The 18,886-nt window shown below is 32.8% G+C and overlaps 1 protein-coding gene and 1 long non-coding RNA gene across 3 annotated transcripts; both read right to left on the bottom strand.

Moving 5' to 3' along the window:
• Positions 1-13,145: 13,145 nt before the first annotated feature.
• On the bottom strand, positions 13,146-14,465 carry LOC110279934 (uncharacterized). Of its 2 annotated transcripts, none has more exons than XM_021140218.2 (3): positions 14,356-14,465; positions 13,704-13,900; positions 13,146-13,596 (listed from the first exon to the last, which is right to left on the bottom strand). In XM_021140218.2, exons 2-3 carry the CDS (start codon positions 13,897-13,899, stop codon positions 13,238-13,240), a joined length of 555 nt encoding a protein of 184 aa, XP_020995877.1. In that variant the 5' UTR covers position 13,900; positions 14,356-14,465; the 3' UTR covers positions 13,146-13,237. The 2 variants fall into 2 exon arrangements, with proteins under 2 accessions (XP_020995877.1, XP_052110181.1); XM_052254221.1 differs by having other exon boundaries at positions 13,146-13,551.
• A 2,403-nt stretch (positions 14,466-16,868) lies between these two features.
• LOC107486679 (uncharacterized) lies at positions 16,869-17,559 on the bottom strand. The gene is made up of 2 exons (XR_001591695.3): positions 17,267-17,559; positions 16,869-17,158 (listed from the first exon to the last, which is right to left on the bottom strand). It is a non-coding gene; the product is annotated as an uncharacterized LOC107486679 (long non-coding RNA).
• Between the last annotated feature and the right edge of the window lie 1,327 nt (positions 17,560-18,886).

Here is an 18,886-nt window from a genome sequence, read left to right as displayed (position 1 = left end):
TATCCTGCCTCAAAGTGCCAACATCTGGCACAATGATCCTACCCTTGAATCTTCATAACCCATTTTTCTCTTCTGACACTCTCCACTGTTTTCCTTGCTCAATGGCCGGTAACACTTTTGATAATGCGTCATCATTCTCATTAGCCTTCAGAAGCTCGGACTTAAAGTCACTCGAGATCTGTAATCGACTCAAACACAGAGTCCCAGACACTTCTTGGACACCAATTTTTAGACTCTCGAACTTCTTGAACAACTTCTCTTCTTGAAGTGTCATCCAAGCGGCATACAGCGACTTTCGACTCAATGCATCTGGCACTACATTCGCCTTTCCCGGATGGTAATTCAACTCAAAGTCGTAGTCCTTCAACAATTCCATCCACCTTCTCTGCCTCATATTAAGCTCTTTCTGATCAAAGAGGTGCTTCAAGCTCTTATGATCAGAGAAAACTTGGAACTTAACCCCATAGAGGTAATGCCTCCACACCTTTAACGCAAACACGACTGCAGCAAGCTCCAAATCGTGCGTAGGATAATTAACTTCATGCGGTCTCAACTGCCGTGAGGCATACGCCACCACATTATGATGCTGCATCAGCACGCACCCTAGACCCTTCAGTGAGGCATCATAGTACACCTCAAATGGCTCGTTCGGCTCAGATAACACTAACACAGATGCAGTGGTCAACTTTTTCTTCAATGTCTAAAAGCTCTCATCGCACTCAGGAGTCCAAACAAACAGAGTGTCTTTGCGGGTTAACTTTGTCAATGGCAAAGCTATCTGTGAAAAGCCCTTGATAAACCTTCAATAATAGCCAGCTAAGCCCAGAAAACTCCTTATCTCCGTTATGGTGGCTAGTTGCTTCCAATCCATCATAGCCTCCACCTTAGTTGGATCTATGACTATTCCCTTTTTACTCACCACGTGGCCCAAAAACTTCACCTCACTCTTCCAAAACTCACACTTAGACAGTTTTGCATAGAATTTCTTCTTCTTTAGAATCTGCAACACGGTCCTCAAGTGTTCCGCATGCTCTTCCTCAGTCTTGGAATAGATCAGTATGTCATCAATGAAGACAACAACGAATTTCTCTAGAAACGGACGGAAAACTCTATTCATGTAATCCATAAACACTGCAGGAGCGTTCGTCAATCCAAAAGACATTACAGTGTACTCGTAATGACCATAACGAGTTCTGAAAGCGGTCTTAGGGATATCCTCACCCCTCACCCTTATCTGGTGATAACCAGATCGCAAATCGATCTTGGAGAAAACCCCCGCTCCTTGTAACTGATCCATGAGATCATCAATTCTCGGCAATGGTACTTATTCTTTATTGTGACCTTGTTTAGCTGCTTGTAATCCACACAGAGCCGCATACTCCCATCTTTCTTCTTTACCAGTAGCACTGGTGCACCCCACGGAGAGACACTTGGTCGTATAAAATTCTTTCCCAACAAATCCTCTAACTGAGACTTTAGCTTGTCCATCTCTAACGGTGACATCCTATAAAGAGCACTTGAGATTGGTCCTGTCCCAAGCACCAATTCAATAGTAAACTCGACCTCTCGGTTAAGTGAAAACTCGTCAATATCATCGGGAAACACTTCCAGAAACTCACACACAATCGGAATCTGTTCCAACCTTTGATCATCACCCGAAACACTCGCGGTTAACAACAAGATACCCTGACATTCGGTTCCGGAACAGTTCACCGCCATCGAATTCAAGTAATAATTATTCACCACGACCGGCCCTTCTGTATCCTCCGGCATAAAGTACACCGACTTAGTAGAACAATCATGCAAGACATGGTTCTCAGATAACCAGTCCAATCCCAAGATAAGATCAAGACCGATCATCGGCAAGCAGACTAAATTATGAACAAAATCACGCTGCTTGAATCTAAAGGAAACTTTCGGGCATCCTAGCCTAGTTACCATGTCTTCATGGGTAGCATTATACACTTTTAGGTCATAACCTAAGGTTACAATCTTCAATCCTAACTCATGGGCTTTCTCAAATGCAATGAATGAATGCGATGCTCCCGAATCAAATAAAGCATTTAAAGTTTGACCAGCCATTTCACAGTTACCTCGAATGAGTGTCTCGGATCCCTCGGCACCTATAGCTGAGGTGGTGAACACCCGACCAATCTGTTGTGCCTTTCCAGCACCTTGTTTCTGCTTCTCCGGACAGTTGGCGGCTTTATGCCCCGCCTTTCCACAATTGTAGCACAAGCCCCATCCGGCCTTGCACGGGGTTCCCGGATGGTGACTCCCACACCTAGTACAAGCTTGCTCATTCTGAGGCTGCTTCCCATACATTTTTCCTTGGTAGTAGTTGTTGTTGGGCCTCCTGGAAGAGCCTCCCCTCTTGAAGGGCAGACCTCTAGGTGCAAAGCTCTTCCCTCGGTTCTGTGGGAATGAACCTTTGTGACTCCCTATCTCAGTAGCTGCCTTCTTCACACACTCCTCAGCAACTCTGCACTTGTTCACCAACTTGGAGAAAGTTCTGATCTCCATTGGTCCTACTGAACTGAAAATATCACTTCGGAGTCCTCCTTCATACTTATCACACTTCCATTCCTCATATTCCACCGGAGTCCCTTGGCACATACGAGAGAACCTGAACAGCTCTTCAAACTTATCAGTATACTCTGATACGGACATGGTACCCTGCTTCAGCTGTAGTAACTCAAGTTCCTTAGCCGTCCTAGCAGAAGTCGGAAAGTACTTCTTATAGAACTCCTCTTGGAAGACATTCCAGGTGATATAATCATCACCCTGCTGCAGAAGACGTCGGATACCTTACCACCAATGCGACGCTTCACTGGTGAGCATATAGGTAGCAAACTCGACACGCTGTCCTTCAGGTACCACTTGTGCTTGCAGTGCTCGCTCTATAGCCTGAAGCCATGTATTGGCTTCAGTCGGGCTAGTAGTTCCCTTGAACTTAGGTGGATTAACCTTCAAGAAGTTTGCCAGTGTCATCGGGCCCTGAGCTCCACCTCCATCATTACCATGGTTGTTCATCTATTGGCCAAGAGCCGCAACAGTGGCTTGCATAGCAACAGCCATGTTTTCCAATGCCGTCATAAAGTTCACCGGGTTGTTAGGGTTATTCTCCGGTGCACGAACATTAGTACGACCTCTACCACGGCCTCTACCGCATCCACGAGGTGCCATCTGATTCCTATACACACCAAACAATCGATATTAAGTTGATCAGTCTCAATATCGGAAGTCTAGTACTCCAAGGTCCCAAATGCATGCTCATGAACGTTTATGCCAATTATATCAAGCAGATATACTAACAGCACATAACACACACACAGAGAATGCACAGAAGCATAGTCAGTCCGTCCCTCAGGCTCTACAGGAACGAACTGCTCTGATACCATAATGTAACACCCTCCTATACAAAGTCTTATGCTTAAGTCATAATTCAGAGATTACAAGGTATTACGACCTCTAAAAATAAAAATTTAGTACGTATAGTAGTATGAATGATTGATTATAACTAGGAGCCTTTGTAGAAAAAGGGGTAAACAAAAATCGCAACTCGAAAGTGCAACACTCCGATTGATAACGTAACGAACAAGGATAAATCAACGCGAGATTATATATATACAAAAGAGTGTCAAAAATAGGAATATCAAGACTCAAAATCCGGCCGCGAAAATAATTGGTCCGAGCATAGCAATATATACATATGATAAAATAAGGACAACCCTAAAGGAAACCCAAAGGGACACAACTACAGAAACCTATTCTCCAAAATCTCCCATAAGAAGAGTCATCACAGTTTATATTATTTAATGGAGATAAAAGTATCTAAGCAAAACATATAAACCAAAATAGAGTCCCGAAAACAAGAGATCTTTGCAAATCCAGAAGTCTTCAGCATGTCTCAGCAAGAAACCTCACGTCCTACATCTGAAAACCACAAAATCCGCATGGGTGAGAACCAGAGGTCCCCAGCATGGTAACAGCTTCCACATATATAATACATAATAATATAGGAAAGCCGAAGGCAATCCTAGAACTTCCCCCAGATAATTCAAAGCTTATAAACAGGTTAAACCATAAAGGGCATCTAACTAAAGATTCTTCAGTCTAAATAATACTTCCCTTTCCAATTCCTTCAAACCTCCCAACCACCAACAGGAGTATAATATAGCAAACACAGTTATATCAGACAAGAGATATACAAACAGGAACAAGTAAGGCATTTAGACAAATAGCAGGTAATATGCAGTCAAATAGGCAAATCTCAATCAATTCACATAGTATGCATATGATGAATGCCTGTCCCTAGTGGCTGATGATATCATCTGTCGGTTATAGAGCCAACCCGACAAGTCCTGGTAGCTAACCATTGGACTGTCCCTCTGTCGTGTCTCCCCAACTCGAGTTATACTCAATATAAACTTGATCATAATCATGATCTATATCCATCACCCTCACTGGTGAATATTTACGGGGGTGAGCTCATCCGGGGCTTTCACAGTGCCCGGCCACCCTGATGACATAGGGTCAAAAGAGCTTCGAGTCTCAACCTAGAGCACGTGGTGGCTAGCCACTGCTTCCTCCCAAGGAAACTCTCATCTCCTACAGTGGAAGTGCAACATTCACAATTCATTCAACATCATATATGCATTTATACTTAGTCATAATCATGGCTCCGCTGTAACACGGCAATAATCTAGCCATCCAGCTAACGGTTAAATCCATAACCAGCCAATTCATTAACAATTACGGCCCTTCGGCCCATGGCATAACAAGCACTTCCACCGCCATCCTCCGCATCTCACATAATCATCTTTGATCCTCATTGATCATTCATTTTTCCCTTGCTTCACTCGCAAGTTACCACATTCCCTAACCCCTTTTCTCATTGCTAGACATATCATAATGATTTAAGACATAAGTGGTGAGATCGGAGGCTTAGAAGTATGAAATTTGGCTTTTAAAACTCAAAAATCAACTTTGGGATGAAAACAGGGCCACGCGTACGCGCACTCCACGCGCACGCATGGATGGCCACAAAACTCATCGACGCGTATGCGTCATGCACGCTAACGCGTGGATTGAAAAATAGCCACACGACGCGCACGCGTCAGCCACGCGACGCGCACGCGTCAGCCACGCGTACGCGTGGGTGTTCTCGTGCCCCAGGCACAAATCTGGCACCGTTCTGGCACAACTCTCTGGAAAATGGCTGGGCATTGGGTGCAGCACATCAGCGCGCCCGCGCACACCACGCGCACGCGTAGATGGCGCATTCTAAAAGAACGGCGCGTACGCGCCAAGTGCACCTACGCGCGGGGGGTCATTCTACTAAAAAATTTCTAACTTAAAAGCTGTAGAATTCACAGATTCAACCCTCAATCTTCCAACGAACATAACTTTCTCATTTTAAATCGTTTTTCACCCGTTCTTCGAACGGCATGGACATCCCGGACCCAATTTCATTTCTAAATAGATTTGGCACAAAACAGAGATTCGTAGTCCAAGTTATGTCCTGCCAAAGTATGCCCAAAAACCATGCTTTTCATACAAAACCACAAAGTGCCATTTGCAAAACAAGCCATTTTCAGCTCTTTTCAAAATCAATCAAAACATGCCAATTTCATCCCTTTTCTTTGAAATCAATCAAAATATATCAAATTCAACATCAAGCCTCCTCAATTCACACATTGACACTTTACCACAATTCACCAAAATCACTATCCCATCATTTTAACCCACTTCACCCAAGTGGCTCAAACTCAAACACATTGACATATCATATACTCTTCCTCATGCCAATTGTCAACAACACCAATTCCAATTAACCATCATTGTACATAATCAATATCATACTCACCATCAACATGGTTTCACCCACAATTCAACCATAATCAATCATCAAGCATATATCGCAACATGCATATTTCTCATACAACATACCATCAAGGCATCAATAATCATCATCACATATATGACCACATCATATATTTCAACCATTCAACAACATCAACAATTCAATGCCTATCTTAGGGCCTCTAGCCTAAATATTTCCTACCACATTACATATTAGATACGAGAAACCGAAGATCATACCTTAGCCGATTTCCCAAACTTAACCGGAGCACTTCCAAACCACTTTCCCTCAAGCTCTCAAGGCCTCAACACTTTCAAGAACAGATTTTTCACCATCAAATCCCTTTTCAATCTTTTCAATATCACCAATCAAGCTCCAATATTCACACATACACAACCTAAGCCACAATCATCATACCCATACACAACATCTCAATACTCAAACATCATAGAACAATAAATTACACTAGATTTGAGAATCTTACCACACCCAAGATTCAAAGAGACAAGATTAACCTTCTCCTTCAAGAGAGTTGGGTCCTAAAACATCAAAGAGCCCAAAATCTCAACATTTTTTCTCATGAAACTCGAAATCATAGCTGAAAATTCGAAGAGCAAAACGTGGCTTACCTCAAGATTAATTGTATGAATTTTGTAAAGCTCTCCGCGGTGATCACGTGGCCACAAACGATGCGGCAATCAGAGCTCTAGATCAAAAGTTATGGTGGTTTGAAGATCAAGGGAGAGATAGAACTTGAGAGAGTGTTCTTCCCCCCTCCATCTCAATTTTCAGCGTGTGAGTGTATAATGAGGAGAGAGAGAGTGCTGAAATGAGTGTTTTAGGGTTTAGTTATGTTTGGTCAAGGGCTCACTTTGGGTCTGGTTGGCTCGGTTTGGCCCGTTCGGTCCAATCTTAGTCCGAATTCTATAAATTGGTACCGAAATTCTCGTCTCAATATTCTCTATCACATATAGTCATAAAAATCACATTTTGGACTTTCTAGAATAAATTCTTATATATGGGTTAATTAGCCGTTAATTAACCGGGTTTTACACCTTCTGGCGAGGTGTTGCTGCCTCTATTTTTTGCTCATATTTTGTCTTCATTGCCTGGCATAATCTTGCCAATTCAGTCGTTCACTTCCACGTGAATCTTTCATTAGTATGTTGTCAACTGTAATTAATCAAAGAAACATATAAATATAGTTTTACACTTTTGTTTAACGACGAAAAGCAAATTATAGTAGGTTTTACGTTATATTTAGGTGAAGTGAGAAGGATACAAGAAAAAATGGATGAGAAAAGAAGAAAGTTTTTTCTATTATGCAGTAACCAGTGATGTGAAGTGATAGAGATTAGAAACGGATATCCTATTAGTTTAGTCAGTGAGATAATTATAGATGAAGAGCTTGTTTGGGTGAGTTTTTAAGAAAAGATCTTTTGTCGAGTTATCTTTTTTTAAAAGATCTTATAGAGAAGTAAAAGTAATTTTATATTTGGATATCTCATGTAAAAAGGTCTTTTTATCTATCAATTATGTTTGGGTATAACAATTTAAAAGTACTTTTTTGTTTATTTATTACATGAAAAACATCTTTTTTTAAGGAAAAAAGATCTTTTAAAAAAAGATGTAAATTACAGCTTCTCAAAAAAGATCTTTTTTTATTTTACTAGTGCTTTTACTTTTACTACTAAAAATTTGCCAAACACATTAAAAAATAAAAAAAAATTATTGAAAAAATATCTTTTTTTTAACAAAATAATGGCACCTAAATATACACGAAGATGGAGTAGTAAAAATTCTGTAACTGACCTATACTAGAGTATTTTGTAGTAACCAGTAATGTAAAGTGAGAGAGATTAAGGAGAGAAACTGATATCCTATTAGTTCAATCAATAAAATAATTATAGAAGTTACATTCACGTATAGCATAAGAGAGTATAGCATAAGAGAACGTGAATGAAATTGAAACAGTGAGAATTCTATAACTAATATATATTGATGGAATAAGTTATTAAAAAGGATAAAAATTAAAAAAAAATTTGAATACCAAAATAAGTTTTACTATTATATATTGTTATAGTTTATAGTATATTGTTATAGATATATTAGTTTTGTGAGATTTTTATCTCATGAATTTTATTTGTAACTAAAGGACCAAATCCTGAACCTTCCACCTGAAGGAATGCAACTTGGACATATCCTTTAGTAAAATAGATTATGTTTCTAATCTATTTGCTTTAAGTATGATTAATAGTAACATATATCGTTATATCAGTTTGTTATTATTTGTCAAATATTTTAATACTAATTATTTTAATATGTATTAGTGAGAATCTTATTTCTATGTATATGGACAAACTTGTTTTTCAAAATTTATTGCATTGAATGTTTCAAAACTAAGTTCTTTTTCTATTTTAAAATTTAAATTTTTATGTTATTCGGTCTTTTTTTTGTATCACTATAATTTTGATCGTCAAATTCAATGATTATAATCAATGCTTTTAAAATTGTAATTCGAATATAAATGGTTAAATGCATTTAAATTGAGTATCACCATAAAGCACAGTAAAAACTAAAAAGCTAGTTGAATTTAATTTTTCTAAAGTTTTAATAACATATCAACTTTTAATTTGTAAGTAAATTTTAATTTAGTTTTTAAAATTTTAATTGTCTCTATTTAATCTCTAAATTTTACGAATATAATTTATATTTGTTCCAAAAATAATTTTTGACTTATAAATGTTAATGAAATGCTGACATAGACAGTCAGATGTCATATTTGATTCTGTAAAATAACATCAATTTAATTTTATATTTAAATAGCTCAAAAACATTATAAATAGTATTTATTGAAATTTTACCTCTTAATATAAGTAATACAATATCATTTTTGGACTATTTGAGCTTCAAAATCAAAACTATATCACTTTATAAATTTTAACATGATATTTGATTGTTTATGTCAGTGTTTTATTAATGTTTGAGCGTTGAAAATTGTCTTAAGAATTAATGTGACTCATATTTACAAAGTTTAAGGATTAAATATAAGCAATTGAAATTTTAGAGACTAAATTAAGATTTTAATATAAATTTAAGAATTAAATTAAGTATTAACTTTTTATTTATTAATGGTTTATTATTTATTGCTAGTTCATTTTTAGTCCCGTTTAATTTTAATGGGTAATTTGAGTTTCAATAATATAATTTGATTGTCTATTGAGAAGGACTTAGTGGATAATTTGAGCTTCAATAATATAATTTGATTCCTTAATTAAAGTCAAGTAAAGTTACGGGTGGTAATGGATGGGTAGGGGCGGGTTTTGCTATATCTAATTCCGCTCTATCTTATAATAACTCGCATTAAATTTGTCCTGTTTTTATTAGCGAATAGTAAAAAGTTAAATTTTTTGTGGGTACTCGTTCCACCTCTACTTATCCCTATAATTATTAAAATCCAACAAATAAAATTAAATTTTAAAATTTATATAACTATCATTACATACATAACATAAATTAAAATAAAAATTTAAATATGATACAATATTATTAATCATTTTACTAATTATCTTTTATAGTTGCTACTCCTAAGTAAAATTAGTAGACTTTTATAGTTTTATGAAGTGCATGATTTTTTAAATGAAACTAACATTTCGTTTTGTTCAGTGTAGCCGATGTATAGTCTTAATTGCTAACCAGAAGAAGATTTTGGTCACGTGTTAATGAGGAAATATATGTCGACCTTTTTAAGAATATAGAAGGAGGTGAGTACCTCCAAAGATATTTTAAGTTAGTATAATATTAGAAAAATGAATGAGAGCTAAGAATCGGTATTTTTCTCATACCTTTTTTGTTTACATGATTACTTTTAGAAAAATTTTCAATATATCGATGTTTCAGTGATTTTAACTGCTGATTTTAATTATAAAAAATATATATAACATATATAATCAAGATTAACAATTAAAAATCACTGAAACACCCGTATATCGGTATATTTGAAAACTTTTCATACTTTTATATAGTCGTATGTTTCGGTTGATAATATTAGTTTTTCCATTATCTGAGATTTATAGTATGAGATTGTTATGGGAATCTCTCATTTAGTAGATGAGTGGCTCCGTTTGATTAGGTCATTGTACGTAATAGTTATTTTTATTGTTTATTTCGATTCCGACTAATAAGCAACGTGTTCGAGTTTATCGGCACAGATGATGTTCAATAGCGGAATCTTATTTTAAAGGAATTAACAGCTCAACATTCAACTGCTTTTTAATATAAAATTGAAATAGCCAATGTCGATTTTTTTTCTGTTTTTTTAATTTTAAAAGTTTTAGAATTCAAGAGTTTCAATCTATTCAAATAAAAAACTTATAAAATGATTTGTTTTATTCTCTATTTGTTATTTCTCCATTTCTTTGTCTTTCTGTTAAATTTTGTTCATTCTTCTTTTTTAGTAAGTATTTTCATTCTATTTGTGTGTTGAATGATAATAAGAAGTAAAATTAAAAAAATAGTGATATTACTTTAAGAGTGTATTATACATAGTTGTAAGAACCGAATCGGATCGGCCGAAAAATCGGTGAATTGGACTCCTAATCAGTCCAATCCAGTCTCTGAATCGCCTAAAGAATAGAACCGGTCAAAGTTGGTAAGAATCGATTCAACTGAATCATTCGAGAGAAAATTTTAAAATTGATAAAGATGTAAAAACCAGTTCAACCGAACCGTTCGAGAAAAAATTCCAAAATTAATAAAGATGTAGTTTGAATCTGGGTCTTTGTGCCTACATGCTCTCCTTGCCAATAAGCTATGTTGTTCCTTATTATTTTAAGGATAAAGTATACTTTTTGTTCTTGAAGTTTGACAAAAATTTCAAAAATACCCATAAATCTTATTTTGTTTCAATTTTGTCCTAAAAGTTTTCTATTTGCATCAAATATACTCCTGATGGCTAATTTTTCAAAAAATTTAAGACAAATTCAACAACAATTTTATAAAAACAACCCTCAATATAAGTAAATCAAGCATATTTTTCATACATTATTGTTAGATTGGTTTTAAATTTTTAGAAAATTTAGCCATCGGAAGTATATTTGATGCAAATCGAAAATTTTTAGGACAAAATTGAAACAAAATAAAACTTAGAGATATTTTTAAAACTTTTGCCAAATTCAAGGAACAAAAAGTATACTTTACCTTTATTTTAAATACTAATTATCAATTATATAGTAAAAATGTATAATAATTTTTTTAGATATTATTTTAATTTTATACTTACTTATATTTAAAGTAATTATATTTTTTATTATTCATAATTATTAATATAAATGTAATTAATCAAATCCAACAAAATTCTTATAATGAGTGTTCACATTCCTACACATGCTCTTTTTCTTACTATTTACATTTTTCTTGGTGCTTTTTCTTCTTCTCCTTTTTTTCACTTTTTTTTATTATTGTCTGTTCTTGTCACCACGCTGCCTCCTTCTCCTCTGATCCTCCTTTTTGTATTTAAATTTTTTCTCCTCTTTTCTTTTCTTCTCCTCTTCTTTTTTTATTCATTCTCTTTCAAATTTTTGTACTTATTCTAGTTAATTTTACTGTGTTATCTATAGATTTTTTCATTTATTTTTTTATTAAAATTTATAAATCTGCCACTCAAATCTTCATGAAATAAATTTTTAGTTCCATTACATCATTTAGTTGAAAAATTCAACGTTAGAGTTAAAATATTTCGGTATTATTTTTTAAAAATTATGTGTTATTTTATATATTAGATACGTCATCTTCTTCTTATACGTAAATATCAATGTTCATTCTCTTTCAAAAATTTGCATTTATTCTACTTAATTTCAATGCGCTATCAACAAATTTTTTCATTTATTTTTTATTAAAATTTGTGAATTTAAAACATGTCTTCATGAAATAAATTCTTATTTCTATCACATCATTTATATTTTTGATAATAAAGTGAAGACATTTCGATATTATTTTTTAAAAATTTATGTGTTACTTTTTATGAAATAAGCACTCAAATCATTGAATGTGTAATGTTTTTAGAAAGATTTAATATTTTTTTTTTGTGTTGTGTTATTGAGATTCTAGTGTCAATTTTAAGTAATTTTGGTGTTATTTTATTTTATTTTATAGAGTCAATGTAATCTTTTATAATCAATTTACTTTTTACATTCTGTATCATTGTATAATTCTGGTGTCACTTTAAACAAATTTTGGTGCTATTTTATTTTTACTAAGAATTCACTCCAATAAATGTGAACCTACATTTATTCAATTAAATAAGATTATAATTTAGTACAGACATGTTTATTCAAGTCTAATATAAAAAAAATACTCCTAAAAAAAAGAAAAACAAAAAAATAATAAAAAGCAAAAATATGTATCATTACAAAACACATTTGTGTTTTATCACAAAATTTAAGTATCAAAATTAAGAAATTTATATATTATTGCTAAAAAATTTTAGTATTTTTTTATAAATTCTGCATCATTCAAAATGCTTCCTCATCTCTCTCATCATCTTCTTCTTTTTCTTTTTCATCATTTTTTTATTTTTTATTTTATTTTTTCATAATTTCTTCTTATTTTACTATCTTAATAAGAATTAAAAAAATCAAATAAAGAATAAAAAATAACTGCAATAATAAATAAGAAAGAGAAAGTGAAGAAGAAATAAAAATAAAATATAGTAATAACAACATTAATAGAAAAAGGAGGAGGCGAAATAATGCGCGAAAATAAAAAGAAAAAAACACAAAAAAAAAGTGTGTGATTGGCATCTTTTGTTAGTGATTTTTATTGGATTTAAGCCAACTTGATTAAATTTGGATATCAACAAAATAAAAATATGTAATGAAACTATCAAAATATTATCCACACTTATCTTGTCTAAATTCTGGAACCACTCTAAAATATAAATACAATTTTAAAAATCAATCTAAATATTAACCCTAAAAAAATTATATTATCTTCTATTGAATACAAATTTCTCACTCTCCTTTTACGACATATAAAAGAATTTGTCCCAAAAAAAAAATTAAACACTAAAACTAAAAGCAAGAGAAAACACACGAAAAACAAATGGACTAATATCTTACAAGAATTGGTTAAAAAAAATCTTTAAACACTAAATTTAAAGCAAGAGAAAACACAGGAAAAACAAATTAAATATAAATTTAGAAGTTCTTATCTAACAAGATTTTATCATGACATCACGGTTAGAAGTTCTTATCTACTCTAAAAGTAAGAGAAATATAAATTTGGACGGAATATAAATCTTGACGGACATACAGTCACTAATGTTTGAATTAGAAGAAAAATCTCTTCTTCTAATATGATAGCCAACCAAATTTATTTGTGTTTTGGTTCTTTCTGTTGAGTATTCTTATTCTTAATATGAATCCTTGTTCTAAGATGAAAGCCTCCATGATTTACAGCATCAAGAAACTCTTCCAAGCCAAATTGATTATCTGAGTTTTTCTCTGAATTTTGCTCCTTTCTGTTTCCACCTTTTACTCTTACAATTCTTTCAAACGGCTTCTTTGGGTTCATTGTCAAGAATTTTATTATTTGAAATTCCTCCTTCTCCTTCTTCCTCTTCATTTTCTTTTCTTTTTTCTTATCAACCCTCTTAACAACGATTATGCGTTTCGCATTCTTCTTCTCTATGTAATTCAATGTCTTCAATAAATTACTAAAGTCATAACAATCTGTTACACATGTTAAGTTTAAATTTATAATTAAAAAATAAAAAGATACTCACAATGATTTCAAGATTATTATTGAATTTAAATTTAAAAAAAATCGAAACACTAACCTTTTGAGAGAGATTGAATTGAATTAGGATCTTGATTAGTTGCAGAACCAAGAATATTGGAAGAACTTTGGTTTCTTATGGTGATATCAGAAATTAACAGAGCATTTGACATTTCAGCAAAACTATCAAAGCATGAAGGTTTTTCATGGCTACAATTGCGGGCTTTGTCACTCTTTCTTTTCGATTCTGATTTCATTCTGCAATGTGAATTCACGTAAAGACATGAGAATTTTGAAGGATTCTTTTATTTGTATATTTTCAAGGAGATATAAATTAGCCTATAAATTTAATTTTAATGCACTAAAACAGTTTTTAGGTATCCAATTCCAATTACATAGTGTCAAGTCATCAAAAATAATTGAACCAACTGCATAAATTACGTTACTTAACAGTATATCAAAATTAAACTCTTGAATATTACTTGTATATTTTTGTAGCTTTAAAATGTGGATATATTGATCCGTCTATGTCTAGAATCCTAATCTCAATTTGAAGCACAAAAATACTAAATTCACGATCAAATTAAAACTATTAACAATAAAATAAGGAAACCAATGATGCAAAGAACGTGGGAATCTGCGATTAGAGAGTGATTTGGAATGTCTCACAGGCATAGCATTCATTGAAGAAGAATAAGGGAATGGAAACATACCTTAAACAACAGAAGAAGCAATCGCAATACGCAAACTATTATCGTGGTAAGTGGTAACTGCTATGCGTCAATAGACACACCGCCTCAGAAACTGTACCACTCTGCTACTACTCTTATGTCTGCTTTTTGGGTTTCTCTTTTATTCTTTTCTTTCTCTTGTTGGGCCTGTAGCCTACTCATGTAGCTGAAATAAATCTCTCAATCAATATTATTTTGCGAGTTAGATCAAAAAAAATATTATTTTACGAGCTAAATGAGCTAATTGTTGACATGTTAAATTTCTTTTAATAAATCTCAGTCATTGATTTAAATAATTAAATATTTTTTTATCGGAATTTAAATAATTAAATATTACAATTAGTAAGAAGTAGATTAAATGAGACCTTATTTTTAACGGACCAGACTTGTGCTGCAATAACGATTTTATAGTTATTAGGGTTTATATGTTATTAAATCTGACATAGTTTAAATTTTGAAATATGATCGAAGTTAAAATTTTAAAATAAAATAAACAACTCATTGGCCAGCGACAAACCTTTAAATGAAGCTCAATACTGCGGCGGATTAGTTCTTGATCTGCCGGGTTGGGGGATACGATGAGGTTTGGTTAATTAAGTTTGGTTAAATTAATTTTATGATTGGTTGTGTATATTAAGTATTTTGGTATATAATAAAGGCTGAAGATATTATATTGAAAAAGCTTTATCTCATCAAGAGCAAGAATTAATAGAAATCTAGAAGAGATTGCAGTTAATATTAGAAATAAAAATTGCGTCAATAATGATTATTGATTGGGAGAACAACGACTAATAAGATCAGGAGCTGCTGTTTTGTTATAAAAAGATTATCAAAAAACAAGAAGAAAATAAAGAATATAGAACCAGCAGGTTTGAGAGTTGTGATTCTTCTTTATTTAATTTCAAATTGATATATTTGAGATTTAGATTATAGAGTCTTTCTATTTGAAAAGAAAAATACATGTTTTAGTATGAAAAATTGAGTAAAAACCAATAAAAGAAAAGACATCACATATTTGAGTCTTTATTATTGATTTTGTTTGGTTTTGACGATTCTGATTTGTCGTGGTTTGTGAAACTCATAATTGTAGCTTTGTTTCTCTTGGAGTAAAACCGAGTTGGGTTTATTTGTCTTTGTCTCTATATTTGAATTAGTGTTTGAAATCTTGTTGATCATTATAATGAAATTGCACCATAACTGTAGTAAAAACTAGACATAGATCTCACTACACTTCAAAATTGAACTAAGATATATGTTGATGCAATTTTCTTTCATTCTTTATTTTAAAACTTCTGTAGTTGCAAAAGACAAATAAAATTTTTTTCTGTTTGTTCAAAAACTCTTTCTAAAACTAAAAGTGTCTTAATTCAAAAATAACCTTCCTTTAGAAGTAGTAGAGCAAAAACTTTACCCTAAACCGAGAGTCCATGGCAATTTAGTAATTATGACTCGAATTCTTAAATGAATGTGATTTATAATAATCAAGGTTCTGAAAATCGGACTGGTCATCAAACCGCTTTAGTCATTAATTCATTGGTTTATTAGTTTAACCAGTTCAATCAGAAAAATCGTTTTGTAGTTATATCTCTGAAGTTCAAATAACAGAAGCAGCTATCATTTAAGAAATGAACCCTTTTTTCTCTTCAAACTCTCTAAAATTTCAGTAAAATAAACTACTTTTCATGTATTTGCGTACAGTTTTAGTCCAAAGCTTTAAAAAATATGCTTTTAACTGGCTTCTTAGAAATCAGTTTTTAACATGTAAAATTAGAAATATAAAAGTTGTAAAATCCTTAACCTTATATTTTAATTAAGACTAAGATTAAGTAGCCCAGCTAGTATACAAAATATACTGAGTTTCAAGTCCAAATCTAATTGACTAACAACTAGTGCATTATACATGTTTGCGAAGTACTCCAAAAGTGTATGAAATATTGAAATGCACCATTCAATGCAACAAAAACCTATGCAGGATGCAATGTACAACAAAAGTATAGTTCAGGACTTGTATATGGGAAAATAAGATAGTAAATCAAAAATAAATTTTTTTCACCATATCACCATATTTAAAAACTCATATATCCACCTTAAACAAAGACAAATAAATTAATCTCAGAATTAAGCCAGTCATAATGTAGCATAATTTGTGAAGCTTAATGACACACAAAAATCAGTCTTAAGACCCAAATAAAAGGGTGCGTATAGAAAATAATTCATATTTCCTAGCACTAGTATAACCTGACTCCTAATAATTCGAAGGCTAGATTTATTAATGCTATTGTGCTAGAATGAAAGCTCTAATTTCCGCAACCCAGGCAGAAGCAGTCTATTTCCATTCAAGGACAGCATGGTTGGGAATGTTTTGAACAAAATATTGGAGTTCAATTAAATTAAGACAGTCATAATTTATGCATAATTAAATCACAAAACAGTAAAACACAAACCAGCACATCAGCAGCACATCACTGCCCAAAAAGATCACAAAACACAAAATAACAGCAGAAGAGAGCAGCCAGAGCTAATCAATAATCATTAATCAGATAATCATTCATTAAAAACGTAAACATTCTCGTTCAATGATATCTGAAAAAAGCATAAAAAAGAAACAAGAACAAGTGAGCACTGACTGCGGCCGACGAAGACTCAAAGAGACAAGCCCTGACTGCGGCGGACGGTGGCAAACACGGCTGCTCTTTGCGGCGGTGGTGGAGGCTAGGGTTTTTCTCTTGGTTGAGCTTCTGATCTCTGAACTCGAAGGAAGGAGATTGGAATGGAGAAGGGCTTTCTTCAATAAAATCACAAAACATTCAATAATCAATTAATCATCCTGTGATTTGATTTCTGAACAGCGCATTAAAAAAAAACGAAGAATAAGTGAGCAGTGAGCACTGACCTCCGGTCTGAGACGGCGAGAACCACGGCGAGCAGAATCAGCAGACGAAGACAACAGACGCTCGAGGAAGAAGCTGCTCGCCTGCGACTGGTGAATCTGAGAGCGGACAGCGGTTGGAGACTTGGAGAACGCCGAAGGACGAAGAGAGAAACCTCGGACAACGACGGACGACGGCAGTGGCTCACTCCGTTCGGCGGCAGTGGAGGCTACCTAGGGTTTTCACTTTTTCTTTCTTTGAGTTGAGCTTTCTGATTACTTGATTAGTGAAGAACAAAGGAAAGAACGAAAAAAGGATAGTGGGAGGCACAGTATTGACTAGTGGCAATCAAATTCAAACCGATTTAAATTAAATCTCTCGTTTAATTCAATTTAAATTTAAAATCGATTAAAATCGCACTAATTCGGATTTGATTTGATTTTATTTTTTTTATAAACTATTAGATTGGATCGGATCGGATTTCGAATCTACTTTTCGTAATCGATCCAATCCAATTCAAACCACATAATATGTTATAATATTATTATTTTATTATTATATTTACAATTATACTTATAACATATTGGATTTTTAAAATATTGTTAAGATTTGTTATGTCATTGTTGATTATTTAAAATTTGATGTTGAGACTTATTATATATATTTAATTTTTTTAATTTATAAAACCGTAAATCCAATCCAATCTAAACCGCTTGAAATTGGATCGAATTAGATCAGATTTTTTTAAAAAAATCATCCAATCTAAACCATACCGCAAGTAAACATAGTATTTGGTTCAGTTGAGTTTTTGACTCAAAATTTATCCAAACCGCACCGCAAACACTCTTAGCATTGGCCACTGGGCACGCATTCTTTTTTTCCCCCTAAGAATTTAACCGAAACGGCCCAAACAGACCAATTTTCAATCCGGTCCAACTGGTTGATTTCGTGCCGGTTCAACAGTTTGTGTTCGGTTTTAGGATGATCAATTTTAAATAAAGAACCAAATTATTTTTATTATCGGTTTATAGTCGAACTGGTCTAATCGATCGATCTAATATGATTTTAAAACTATGATAATAATTGAACATCTTCTAATTACTGTTAAAGAAATTTTAAGATTAGAAGCATAAATTAAATACATAAAATATAAAATCATATAAAGAGTTAAATCGTAAAATTATTAAACTTGATAAAAATTTTGTAAAATGGGGTCTACTCATTTAAAATCACAATAAAAAAATTTAAGAATTAAATTAAAATTATAATTACTAATATCTTTTTTTTTCATCATTCGCATTTATTTCACAACCAAAGCGAAATGTTAAGATTGATTTATAAGTACTTATATAAACCCATACTTAACTTTGAAGAGATACCCTAATCAATGTATTTTGCCACATTTCTTATGAGATATTCAGCTTTTTGGCACAAAAAGAAATCAACTCCCAAAAATTTCAGCCTTTATGAGACTTATTACCATTTATATTGTGATTTTTTTTATTAGGTGATCATTTGTAATTAGGAATATTAATTTATTTTTATAATATTTAAATAAATAAAAAATTAATTATATATGTTTTTTAAACATAAAAACAAATAAAAGATTTTAAAATTTTTATTTATAATTTATAAAAATAAAT

This window comes from Arachis duranensis, chromosome 1, assembly GCF_000817695.3.
Source record: "Arachis duranensis cultivar V14167 chromosome 1, aradu.V14167.gnm2.J7QH, whole genome shotgun sequence".
In the NCBI taxonomy this organism is placed as follows: Eukaryota; Viridiplantae; Streptophyta; class Magnoliopsida; order Fabales; family Fabaceae; genus Arachis; species Arachis duranensis.
This window is presented reverse-complemented; position numbering and strand designations above follow the sequence as displayed.